At 55.8% G+C, this 13,440-nt stretch overlaps 1 protein-coding gene across 10 annotated transcripts in view; it reads right to left on the bottom strand.

Annotated features, from left to right (window-relative positions):
• Positions 1-13,440, bottom strand: part of GTF2IRD1 (GTF2I repeat domain containing 1) — a 100,361-nt gene that overhangs the window by 44,791 nt on the left and 42,130 nt on the right. For all 10 annotated transcript variants that reach the window (XM_081053350.1, XM_081053347.1, XM_081053342.1 and 7 more), the window contains exons 9-14: positions 9,660-9,843; positions 5,106-5,131; positions 4,066-4,174; positions 3,153-3,190; positions 2,568-2,648; positions 1,837-1,926 (exon numbers count right to left, since the gene is read on the bottom strand). In XM_081053350.1, coding sequence (XP_080909476.1) covers positions 1,837-1,926; positions 2,568-2,648; positions 3,153-3,190; positions 4,066-4,174; positions 5,106-5,131; positions 9,660-9,843 — 528 coding nt within the window. The remainder of the gene's footprint in view (positions 1-1,836; positions 1,927-2,567; positions 2,649-3,152; positions 3,191-4,065; positions 4,175-5,105; positions 5,132-9,659; positions 9,844-13,440) is intronic.

Raw genomic sequence — 13,440 nt, forward strand, 5'->3', positions numbered from 1 at the left:
GTGCCTGGGGCTAACACCTGGTCTGCCTGTGTGCAATTTGGGCAAACCCTCATCTTGAAGTCTGTTTTCCTGTTGTCAGCTCACCTTCTGTCCACTACGACTTCTCAAGTGCTCTGGACGGTGGACCTTAGGTATCAGCTGCCTGGGATTTGACTGATAAGAAGCTCGAGATCTATAGTCATCCACAGCAGCTCTACAGACCCTCGTATCTCCTTGAGGAAGGGGACGCCCACATCCTCCTCCCATTTCCCATTTCCAGACCCTTCTCCCTGACAGAGAAAACGGAAGCGAACAAGGGGCAGAAATGTTCTGCCTTTCTTCTGTCATCAATTCCTGTGGCACCACCCACCTTGGCCAGCAGGAAACCTTATTTATTTTTCTAGACATTTGTTTATTTTTGGTAGAGGAAAAATTAAAAAGTGCAGAAAAGCATACAGAACATTATAATGAACATCCGTGTACCCACCAGCTCGAATGAATATATGTTAGCATTTGGTCATATTCACACCTGAGTTTTTAATAAAACATTAAGCAATACTGTTTTTATGTTTCCAAATTTAGATAAACACTATATTGTCCATATGTGTCTGCACTTGCTTTCCACACAGAACATTACATTTTTGAGCTTTCTTTGCACTATTCATTTAAATGCTGCCTACTATGCTTTTGTATAGTATCCTTAGATAATAGCTGCCCCTCCTCTCCCCTCCCAACCAAGCCCACATGGGACATCACACACAGGAAAAACAACAAATACCATCCTTTTTCTTAAATGTTTCCTGGCCTGGCCCTGCATCCCTATTACAGAGCTTTCCAAACTCTAGTCACCTGAGTACTGATATCTTTTCTGCCATATCCATGAACCTTCTGTACTAGAACTTACACATTATTTATCTTTATAATGATTCACTTTTACAAACCAAATCATATAGCACCCCACTCCTCTCCGCTGCTATCTACTGGCCCAACAACTCCCCTTGCCTAGATTATTGCAATAGCCTGCTTCTGTCTTTGTCCCCATTACTCTGCAGTCTGTTCTCAAGCTGACAGAGTAGTGTGTTAAAATGTTCAGTGTTAGCTCCAACCCCCCAGGGGTTCCTGTGTCCTCACAATCAAGTCCCCACTTCTTCCTTTGATGTACTTGCCCTGCACAACCCACCCGATCACTTCCCTGCCCTCACCTTCGCACCTCACTCTGCTCCAGCCACCTGGGCCGCCTTGCAGACATGCTGGGCACAGTCCACCGCAGGGCCTTTGCACTTGCTGTTCCCTCTGCCTACAAAGCTCTTTCCTGACATCCGCATGGCTCCTTCAGGTCTTTGCTCCCACGTCACTTTCTCAGTGAGGTCCACTGACCACCAAGTCCTGTAGTAACAGCCTGTTTCTGCACCCAATACCTCCCCTCCTGGCTTTGTGTTCCCCACAGCACATACCACCATCTGACTTTCTGTTTTACTTATTGATTTGCTTACTATATCTGTCTCCCAACACTGGGCTGTCAGCCATGAGGGCAGGGACTTTGGTCTGTTTGGTTCACTGCTCTGTCCCCAGCACCTCTTATTAGATCTGGTACATAGTAGGTGCTCAATAAATAGTTGTTGAATAAAGAAAGAAATTAATCCAAATGGGAGCTCCTAGGAAAGACTAGTAACCAGGCTCAATATAAATCAAGGCCAGCTTCAAGTTTTCAGAAAAGAACCGCACCTGGCCAGAGGAGTCAGGCACGCACTGGGTTTCCTCTAAGAGAAGTCAATATGAAGAAAAGCTTCGGGCCTTCCTAGCCCACTCCTCTGCCTGTTATACCCCAGGAAGGTGGGTCTCCAGCCCATTTCTTACCAGTGAGCATCTCCATTCCATAACCAGAATCTTCTGAGGGCAGATGCCCAGGCATCGAGTCTGTCATTTCCTCAGAGGATGGAGAAGGGTCTGAAGACAAAACTCCAAATGACAAGAGAATCTTCTGCCTGCCCCACCCTGTCATAGCCCCCCAGGGACCCCAGTCTATCATCCCACAGAGCAGGACCTTTACGGAAGCCATACCCTAAAACTCGGAGGGCAGCCGTAACGACCAGAGTCCAGGCCGGGGCCTGGAATCCTGGCGACTCCCAGTGGTTACCCCACACTGAACCCTGAGGGGCTAACTACACCCTCCAGTCTACAGACGTGGAAACTGAGGCTCAGGGGTTTCAAGTCTGGAGTCAAACTCAGAGCCTTTTACTCCAGTGACTTTTCTTCTCTCCCCTCCTGCCTCCCAAATCCCAGGGAAGCCAGGCCAGAGAGGTGAAGGCTGGGGGGCACCTTTAGGAAGGTTGGCGCTGAGACCTGACCCCTGGCACACAGTGCTATGTGATTCCCCCACTGCTCTCAGAATCAAACTAGAAAAACAACAATCTGGAGACCCCTTCTTGGCCAGGACACGGCCTCGGAGACAGGACAGCCCAGTCTAGCTAGAAGGGGACGCAGTGGTGCTACAGAAGGGGACCCATGAGCCCTGCTGTAAGAGTTGTCTGATTCCTGTAGGTTCAGATGGAGCAGCAAGGTCAGCCCTTCAGACGTTTGTCCCTTACCTGGGACGGTGACCTGAATGATATCCAGATCCTCTGGCTCAATTTTTATGGGTCTCAGCCCACCTAGCTCCCCGGAGGTTCCTGAGAGGAGGAAACGAGGGATCCAATCAGGTGTGGACATGAGCTTGGCCAGGCAGGGCAAGTCATTCCAGAATATTCTTCTGTGTGTGACTTGTTAGTAGCACCCAGGAAAAGTCATATCAGCCCCCATGCTCTTGCCCAGACCAAGAATAGAGGGTCAGGCAGGACCTCAGGCCAGTCCTAATGTCTCCAATTTACAGCCCTGGCAACTGGGGCCTACCGAGGGGAAGCCACTCGTGACAGACACAGTAGGAGGCAGTGAGGCCAGAATCCAGGTCTCCCAACTACCAGCCTCCCATCTGCCCCACACAGGCCCCGGCCACCCGTGAGCTCCCAGCATGCTCTGAGGCCCAGGGGGTGGGTGATGGGACAGGAACAGGCCGAGAAAATTCATCAGTACTCCAGGCTCATGGTCTGAGCTCGGCTCCTCCTCAAGGCTGCTGGGTGGGGCTGATAGAAGCTCTCCTGCCCCAGCACACACTGCGGGGTCCTGCTCCTCCTCACCTGGCCCACAGTCTTCGGAGATCCCGCTCTTGTCTGACCTGTGGGAAGGAAGCCGAGAAACCACATGGTGACATGCCATGTCGTTTCCCCTCCAGGCAGTCAAGGGCCCCCGGTGGCTGCCAATTCAGAACACACCCCTGACCGTGCTCACTGCCACCCTCCCCGATGGCCCTCCCCACAGTGAGGTTCCCAGGGCCTCGTCTCCTGGGACAACAGTCTCTTGTTGCCTCAGCCACTGGCCTGCTCGCCATCCTGGAGTGAACCAGCTGAGCTCCTCCGGCCTGGTTCTGGCCACGTTGGGAGCCCACAAAGCAGCACAGTGGGGGTTTGACCAGTGCTTATTGGGGGGACCGAGAGCTGCAGGGACCATTAGCCAGGAGAGGAGATAGGAGCCAGGGAAGGAGGCTGGGAGTGAAGCGGGGCAGAATCCCTGGAACAGACGATTCAGTTAATTCATGGAGCCTGTGAGGGAGGCTTGGGCTGGAGGCGAGGATTTGGGGTAAATGGTCTACCCCTGGCCCCCAGGAGCCCGGAGCCTGGGTGGGCGGCACTGGGGAATGGTGACTGGGCCATGAATTGAATGCAGGGCCTTGTGGACAGGTAGGGCAGGTGTTTGGGGGCCAGGGAAGGCTTCTGAGACCCGGGGACATGTGGCCTGTTCCCAAGGGGGGACAAGAGTTGTCCAGGTGGAGGAAAGCTGGCAGTCTCTGCTCTTCTCTTCCCTTCATATCCTCCCTGGCACAGAGTGCGGTGAGGGCACACAGTGTGTGTGGGCTGACCCCGTGCCTGTGCAGGGAGTCAGGGGGCAGAGAGACCGTGGGCCAGCTCTAGGCCTTGCCCCTCCCCACAGGTGACACCACCGCAGCCCCGGGTGGCAGGCTGAGTGTGGGACAAAAGCTGGGTGGGGCCTTACCGAGCAGTCCCAGCCAGATCAAGGACAGCAGCACGGGAAAACTCTGCAGATGTGTCCTCTGGCGGGCTGGCTGGCTCCAGTTTTGTGGGGTCTTTGGTAAACTTGTTCCCTGGGTGGAGAGTCAAGAAGGGAAGGGGAACGGGGATCAGGGCAAAAGCTCTCCAGCCTCCTCCTGCCTGGGGTCTATGTGAAGCTCTTGGGGGCAGCCCTGGGTATGGTCTGGCCTCTGCCCCTCCTTTTTGTGGGCTCCATGTCCAGCCAAATCCCCTGCGAGAAAGAATAAATGTCCCAGTGCCAGGGGAGGGCAGGGATGTGAGGACTGAGGAGCAGGATGAAGCCTCCAGGAATAAAGGGTCCTGAGCTCACACAGCACACTGGGCCCAGGGAGCCCTCGGGAAAGTTGCCGAGTCTCCTCCAAGGCTGTACCGTGGGACCATTCTCTCATTTAATTACCCCAGGAACCCAGAGGAAGGGACTCTATCACCCCCCACTTCCTAGATGTGAAAACTAAGGCCCATAAGACCCTGCCTACGGTCACAAAGCTGGTCGGAGTTCGGGCAGGAACTAGGGCCAGGGTACATTGCACCCTAAGATTCACGCTGCCTTTGCTGTACCAGGCAGAGCCGGCTTCTTCCTCCTGAGAGGCATGCTGCCTACAGGATATGGCCTGGACGCTGGGGCCACATGCCTGGATTTGCAGCCAGTTCTCACCGCCCACCAGACGGGCTTGAGGGAAAAGAAAAAACTTCACAGAACTGTTAAAAACTAAATTAAGTTAAAATTACATATTCTAACAGCTTAGAAGAGTACCTGGCACATGTCAGTATTCAATAAACGTTAGCTTTATTATTCCCTGTCGAGGGCATCCCAAGTCGAGGGGCTGTCTGCTCCTGGGAGCTGGGGCCTTGTTTCTGCCCCAGGACGCAGAAGCCACATCCCGGCTCCCTCACCGCCCTAGGGTCCGGTGTAAGGGCAGCTCAAACTCTCTTAGGGGCATCAGATTGGAGCTTCAGAATAGACTAGAGGGTACCCATACATACCTGTGAAAATTCGCTCATCGAACATCCTGGGGAGAGAGGAGAGATGGGCATGAGAGTGGTGCAGGCCCGATGGCTCCCCCAGGCTCAGGGAGCTGGTCTCTAGGTCCCCTCAGTGACAGTCACTCGAGTCCCACCTGCATGGCTCCCACACGCACGGCTATACCTGCAGACCTGGGCCCCAGGCTAGCCATGCATGTAGACAGGAGAGGGCAGGGTCCAGAATAGCCAGATACCCCAAACCATTGCTCCTCAGCCAGGGGAAGCATGGGCCAGTCCCTGGGTGGTCCTGCAGGGTCCAACCTGCGGGTAACGAGGCCCCAGGGGCCTCCTCAAGCCCTAAGCTCTCCTTGGCCACAGCTGGCTAACGACTCACATCCTTTCCCACCAGGACCCCGCAGGCTTTTACCTAACACCGTCTGTGTCTCAGGGACTGGCACAAGGGAGGCCCGCTCCCAAGCAGCTCTCTGTTGACGGCACAAGCCAGGCCTGTGCAGATCACAGCCATGGAGGGTGACGTGGGACCCCTCACATGTGTCTCAGAAGCCAAGGGGACGCAAGCAGAAGATCGGGAAAGACTTTGTGAGGAGGGGATGGCAAGCTCAGGTGGGATGGCCGAGAGGTTCTCCAGGTAAAGGCTCAGGGAAGGGTGGGAGACTCCACAGAGCTGGCTGATTCTCAGGCACATGGTCTCTACCCGTGGCCAACAGGGAGCCCCTGAGGGACACGGCACCATCAGACCACTCCATTAGCACAGAGGATGGACTGGAGGGGGGATGGCTGGGAGCGCCGGGGCCATTCAGGGACCCCTGCATCATGCTGGTAAGACACATGCGAGCCTGGCCAGGAAAATGAGGATGGAGAAAAGGTGGGTGAGGGAGCTGGGTCACCTGCCCACCCGCCTCCAGGGCTGGTGTTTTCTTTGTTCTGCCCCAGCCCCAACTAGGTGGCACCTGGCAGGTTGGGGAGCTTCGGGCAGCTGGTCTGGGCCTGCACCAGGAACAGCTGAACAAGGGGGCTGGGCCTTGGTCACTGAACCCAGGCTACAGAGGCGACATGGGGCAAATGAAGGGGTGTCCGAGTACAAATACAAGGGGGCAATGCCTAAGGCAGGCCCAGTGGAAAATTCAGAGGCAAAAAAGTCAGTGATAGGAGGTGAGGCCTGGGTCATCAGGGCGGTGAGGCCGCACCCAGTGAGCAGAGGCTGCCAGCATCACCTGTGGTTTTGTTATTTAGGGTTGTAGTTATTTATCGGGGAACACAGATGGACAGGGGGCTTGCTGGCTCCCTGGGTGGAGCTGGGAAGCAGATGACAGGGAGACAGTCCGATGATGGCTCCAAGACCGTGACGGACAGGCTCATGAGCTGCCCGGCCTGAACGCCCACTCGATGGGTGCTGACCAAGGGCTGCTGCCAATCTTCCACAGCACACTCCATAGTCCTAGGAACCCTCCAGACATGTCCCCTCTTACGTTGCCTCTGAAGTTCTGCCATAGGTGGAAGCGACATGTCGGCCCCTCAGGTTGTGAATTCAGATCCCCTCACCAGGAGGGGCTGTCCTGGAGGCACGGGAGATTTGGAGGCCAGAGCTCGAAACAAGTGGGGGCCTAGGGGCCAGGGAGTCCCCTGCTACCAAGAACAAGGCCCACAGGCCTTGTCAAGGGGCTTCTGCATTTGGCAGGAGAGCACTCTGCCTTCCCCCCACCCCGCAGACGCCTGGGCTGGGGTAAAGACTCCCATCTCTTAGCTGCGTCCTAGCCCCCTTTTCCCCTGACCCATGTCTGCTACGATGACCTTAGATGGCCCTTGGAAGAGGCCGGGATGTGTAATAGTGGGAAATGTAGGGGGCTCAGAACAGAGCAGCCACTTCTAAGCATGTTACTCACATAGTCGTTTACCCTCCAATCAGCACTAAGAGGCACGGACAATCACTAGCCCCACTGTACACATGAGGAAACTGAGGCACAAGGCAGTCAAGCAACTTGCCCAAGGACACACAGCTGGGAAGTGGCAGGGGCAGGATTCAAACCCAGGCCGTCGGTGCCCGTGTGCTTGACTACATAATGAGGTCGAGGAAAAGGGCATGTTTACTGAGCATCTACCGCACGCGAGGGGTGTTATGTCCACTTCCTCAGTTTATGTTGAAAAAAACCTGGGCGAAGAGCATCACTGTCGCCTTTTTATGGACAAGGAAACTGACGCTCAGAAGAGAAACTGCTTTTCAAGGTTATCAAGCTGCAAGTGGATTCAAGCACAGTCTGCCTGACGCCAAAGCCTCTTCCTCCAGGAAACCTTACAGGCTTGCTGCTCACCTGGGAACACGTTTCATGTGTCCTGGACTCATCACAGGAGTGACCGCCCCCTATGACAGGCACTGGCTTCTGGGGGCAGGAGGGGACTGTGGATGTTGTTTCATGAAGTCCTCAGCAAAGCCCAGTGAAGGGCTGGGTGTCTAGCAGGCATTCAGCACATACTATTGAGGAATTAAATGCACTATAGTTTGAATCAGGGAGATCAAATACCACGCTCAGGCATATAAGGAGACACTGGGGTGCCCCTGTTGCTTTTCTTCTCCCTTATCCCCCTACCAAGAGTCAAGTGAAGGAAAGCAACTTAAGCAGCAGCAAGAGAGATTTAAGTTAGACAATAGTAGGCACTGACAGAGAGGCAATCGATTTCAGTTCACCTACACAATCATTTATCAAGTGCCTATTGTGACCAGGACCCCGTCAAGCAAGGTTGTAAAGGTACGAGAGATGTCTCAGATGTGGTCCAAGGGCCGTAGGAGGTGAGCAGGCGCTAATGGGGGAAGAAACTGCTTGTTAACAGAGGGCAAAATTCGTTACCAGGGGAGGGCTTTCAGATGCAGAGAAAAGCAAAAGAGGGCCTTGAGAGACAGACAGGTGGGAACTGGTCCAGGTGGAGGGAAGGGCTTCAGCAAACGCCTGGAAGAAGGTTAAGAGGCAGGAGTTCCCAGGAATGGGCGGCAGAGGGACACAGAGGCTGCCACGGTGGCTGCCAACAGGCCAGAGAGCGTGTGCTGTACCCTGCGGGCCGGGGCAGTGAGGGGTTCTGAGTGGAGACCCACATGGTAAGAGCTGACTTTTAGCATCGTCTCCCGGGAGGCATCGAGAGGTCCAGGCGACTTGTCTGAGCGTCTTGTCCTCGTCCCTGCCTCTACCGTGGGATCCCAGGGTCCACCTGGGCCCTCTTCTCTTCTCGCCCCTCTCCTCCCATGATCCCTTCCTGGCCCACGCTGACAACCCTCAGATTTTTATCTCTAACTCAGACCTCTCTCTCGAGCCTCTTACATCTCAGCTTGGCCTCTGAGAATTTCACGTCCTGAGCTTCTCTGAGTTAACATGTCCAAAATGAGCTCACTCAGAAACATGGCAGTGACCCTTGCCTTCCTGCTCCCACATTCCATCCACCAGCAAACCACACCACAGCTCAGAATCTATCCCAAATCCAGCCACTTCTTTCCCTCCACCTGCCACACTGGCCTGTCCCCTTTGCCCAGCCTCCTTGCGAGTCTCCCCACCTCTGCTCTCCGCTCCCCACAGTCCAATCTCCCCCAGCAGCAGGGGGCCCATCACACCCTGGCTCTGGCCTCTAGCAACCCCCCAGGGGTCCTTCCCATGGCTCTAGAATGATCTCCACTCTCCGAGTTGATCCCCAACTTCTGCTCCTACCCCTGGGCATCTAGGCTGCTCACTGAGGCCAACCCTTCCACCCAGACCCTGCCCAGCTTAGTGTTGGCCGCCCCTTCTCAAACTCCCAACTCACACTAAATAGGTGAGTCCTCCACCTGGACCCCCCATCCATTTCTCTCTCTCCCATTACCCTGTTTATTTCCTGAGTTCTAGGAAGTCAGAAGGCGTGAGTCCGAATTTGGACAAGTATGCCTTTGTTCATTCATTCATTCCGCAGATACTAGGTATCACCTACACACCAGGGACTGTTCTGGGTACTAGGGAATCAGCAATGAGCCAAACACAGCCCTGCCTGCCGTCCCTGCTTACTGTACAGTCTACTGGCAACAAGCAAGCGAGCAGGCGCACGAGTACAGGACACACTGAGAGCTGCATCCTCAGGGAGCTTTGGGAGCAGATGCCTGGGAAGGGACTGGTACAGCGCTGCCTGGAGGCAGGGGGCTGGCTGGCATGGCCTCTGGCCACCCCCCCCCCCCCCGTCTCTAACCATTTAGGAGGGAGCATCCAGGGAGTCTGGGCATTGCCTGGAGCTGCTGGTGCCAGCTCGGTGGTGAGTCCAGGCAACTCCCCTGCCAGCTACAAGGGCCAACACCCTCCCCAGGGAGGAGGAAGCGGCACAGCTGTTAGGTGAAGGAGCCTGAATTCTCGGCCACATCCACCCAACGCTCTGGTGAGTCACAGAACCCCTTCATTCCAACGCTGCCCCATTATCGCCTCCCCAGGGCCCTGCCTCAGGCCTGCTGTTGCCTCTGCCTGGCCCCCGCTCACAGCGCAGTACTCTGAGCCCAGGCCCAGCCCAGAGCCAGGGCCACGCCCCTGCACCCCACCCCTGCCCCACCCCTACCTCTTGATGACGAAGTGGATGCTGTGCCGCTCCTCCAGGATCCGCTTCAGCTTGGGGACCCCGTAGGTGCAGGGGCGCTTGAAGGGGATCTTGTCTGGGATGCCCACGATCTCCACTGCCTCCGGGTCACAGGCGATCTTCCTGTAGGGCACGGGGACCATGTGGTCCAGGCCCAAGGCTTCCGCTGGAAGGCAATGGTACGGCTGAGTGCCCGACGGGGGCGGCAGGACACACGGGGCCGCAGGGCCACGGTCTTCAGCACCTCCCACCTCCCTGGCACCACTCTGGCCCTGCTGAAGTGTCAAATCACCTCACTTCTGTCAAAAAATGCCCACAGGCTCCCACACAGCTCAGCGATGGCCAAAGTCCTGCCTGGGCTGATGAGGCTCTGTGTGACCAGGACCCCATCACCTCTGGCCTTATGTCCCTCCTTTCACCCCTCTGCTGACTCACCCTGTCTGTCCAGCCTCCTTGTCGTTTCCCTAGCACACCAGTCGCACACCCCCCAGGGCCTTCGCACCTGCTCTTCTGCCAGATAATCATATGCTTCCCTCCCCTCTCCATTCAAATGTTTACTCCGATGACACCTCATCAGCATAAAACAGCGCCCTCCAGCCCTCCCTAACCCAGCCTGCTTTGCTTTGCATCCCGAGTTTATCACCGCCTGACATTACAAACACGCTCCTCGATGCGCTGGTTCACTGTCCAGAACCTAAGGTCCACAGGAATCAGGGCACTCGTTCCGGCTCCGTGTCTGGGATCCGACAGGACGAGCACATAGTAGTAAGAGCTGCTCCCTGCACACTTGGTGAGTGGAGGAATGGCCGCAGGAAGCGCTCAGGCTCAAGGCAGCTCCTGGCAGGAAGCCTCTGCTGCACAGGTGTGCCCTTTCCTCCAAGGAGGGGCCTGGCACCCTCTCACTCTTCAGTGACATAAATGAGACCCGGCCAGAAGCTGACAGTTTTGCCAACGGCAGTGTGGACAGAATCTGGGCTCATGACTAGTTACTTGTTCTTTTCCTCCAGACCATTAGACTTGCTCTTATAAATGTTGGTTGTGCACTTACACCCAGCTCCGCGTGTTCATTCACTCACTCCCCAAACACTTCTTGAGCACCCGCTGAGTGCTTGATGGTACTTTCACACTGCCCTGTTCTCCCCAAGGACTGGGAGGTCTCAGGAGACCAGCTGTGCCTCGTCAGTCTGATTTTCCCAAGGGTCCCACATGTCCTCGCTGTTCCCCAGGACCTTCCCCATCCTGGTCTCGTCTACGTCCCCACCAGGCTTTGCCTGTGTCCCGAAGTGCCAGCTGGACCCCCCTACAGCCACTCCCTGAGCAGGGCAGGGCAGAGCTGTCTGGGGCCCTCTCGGGGGCTCTGTCAACAGTATTTTTCTGTTGATGCGGCTCAGGTCTGCGTTGGTGGCTTTGGCAGCCGGATCTCACTGTGAAGTCACACTTAGCTCACTGTCAAATTAAACCCTGGAAATCTCGGCAGCTGTCAAAGCATTGCTTCTCCCCCCGCCACCCCAACACGAGCAGCCACACCCCAAGCCCATCCCCAGCATTCGAGGGATGGGTTCATCGGCTGCTCGGGGCTCCAGCAGATAGAGGCACGACCCCGCCCAGCCTCCAGCCGCTTAGCGGGCAGCGGAGCAGGAAGCCGCCATGCACAGTCCTAGTCCCGTCTCGACTCCTTCCCAGGTTACAGTGTCCGTGAGGCTTCCTGAAGGCTGGGAACCTCCATTTCTTCTGATTCTTACCCCTCTGCATCCCCAGCCCCCTCGCTGGCCTACCTTATCCAGGGCTGGTAGCTGAAAGGAGTGAATCGGGAGCAGGATCTGCTCATTCGGGGTCTGGGGGAGGCCTCCGCTGGCCCAATGTCCCCACCCATGGGATCCCCCAGTATTTACGGGGAGCCTCCTTGTCCCCAGGACAGCTGAAAGGGAAGCTCAGAGGGAGCTCTGGCCTGAGGAGCGGGAAGGCCTGGACCACTCCAAGCCCAGTACTTCTTGGATTTGGCAGTGGGTGGGGTCCAGGTGCTCAAGTCTGGAAAAGGCTCCACATTCTGGAAACATCCAGAGCTCACAACAGGCCTGAAGACTGGTGGCTGCCTGCCAGCGCTGCTGGGGCAGAGCCCTCCCCTAAGGGCAGACAGAGCCAGCCCTGCCCAGCGCCCTCCCACTGTCGCCCATCTAGGTAACACCTGCCGGGGCCAGGAGGACTCAGGTGCAGACAGCCCTCCAGTACCAGCCGTACTGGGCAGAGGGGCGGAGCAGGCGGGCCAGGTGGCCACATCAAAGACACGCAGGCTCTCAGACTCCTCACTAAGCCCTCCAGGGCCTCGCTCAGCCTCACCCCAACCTGGAACTGCCAAACCCACATGCCCAGGTCTCCCCAGCCCCAGCGTGGATCAAAGGGCAGCTCCTCTATGAAGCCGCCCCTGACTCCCCAAACCTGTTGAGGCCTCCCCTTCGCCTCACCTGTGTTCTCTTTCTGAGGGCCCCTACCATGTACACTGCCACCTCCTAGATCATGCGGCTCTATACCACCGCCTGCGACTACTGCACGTGGCTGCAGCCTGCGGCTGCTGCTTCACACACGTCTTCAGGCCACTGCTGAGGAACCTTGAGACGAGAACTGGCCTGAGTGCCGGGCACAAGGTGGGGGGCTCAGAATGCATGACTGGGAAGGGAACAAACCAGTAAATGTACGAGAAGAAAAGAGAGGAGGAAAGCAAGACTGACGTGTGATGTAATAAGAAGTATATATATGTGATCTTCAACTTGGATTCTTGGCACTAGGGCTCCTAAAACCTTTGTAATTCCACCCCATCCCCCCGTGACAGGGGTGAGAATCATACCTGAGAATATGTTAATTAGGTGGGCCCACGGTTAGCTTCAGGATGTGGCCGCTCACCAGAGGAACCAACAGTGTAACTAGAGGGCCGGAACTTTCAGCTGCCTCCCAGCCCACCTCCTGGGAGGGGAGGTGCTGGAGACTGAGCTCATCACTGAAGGCCAATGACTAAGCCAAAGATTAATCAATCGTGCCTACTTAATGGAACTTCTATAAAAACTCTAAATGAAAGGGTTCGGAGGGGTTGGTGAGTCTGTGTGCCAGGAGGCTGGCACACCCCGAACTCCATGGGGACAGAAGCTCCTGCACTGAAGAGCCTTCCAGACCCTGCCTGACGTACCTCTTCATCTGACTGTTCATTTCCATCCTTTGTAATAAACAGCTAAACAGAAGTAAAGCGTTTCCCTGAATTCTGTCAGCTGTTACAGCAAATTGTTGAACCAGAAGAGGGGGTTGTGGGAACCATGGATGTGTAGCCAAGTCAGACAGAAGTGTGGGTACCCTGCGAACCCACTATTTGTGACTGGTGCCTGCAGTGGGGGCAGTCTCGTGGGACTGAACCTTTAACCTACAGGGTCTGTGTAACTCTGGGTAGTTAGTGTCAGAATGGAATTGAATAGTGGGACACCCAGTTGCTTGGGAAAACCCACACTTCTGGTGTCAGAAGTGTTATGAGTAGAGAAAGAGTTTTCCTTTAGTAAGGTAGGAGGGGAGGGAAGAAATGAGATGAGAGAAAGGGAAGTAGAGAGGAGGAGGAGGGCAGGCAGTAAAGCCCCACCCTGTCAGGTGCAGTCACAGTGAGAAGGCCAAGGTTAGGGAGGGAGACCGTCCAACTCCAGGTCACCAGGCAGGTAGCCGTGGACTCCCAGTGCAGTGCTCATCCCCCCCACCCCAAACACACAGGGAGCTCCAGAGACCCTGACTC

The sequence above is a fragment of the Rhinolophus hipposideros genome (assembly GCF_964194185.1).
Source record: "Rhinolophus hipposideros genome assembly, chromosome: 7".
NCBI lineage: Eukaryota > Metazoa > Chordata > Mammalia > Chiroptera > Rhinolophidae > Rhinolophus > Rhinolophus hipposideros.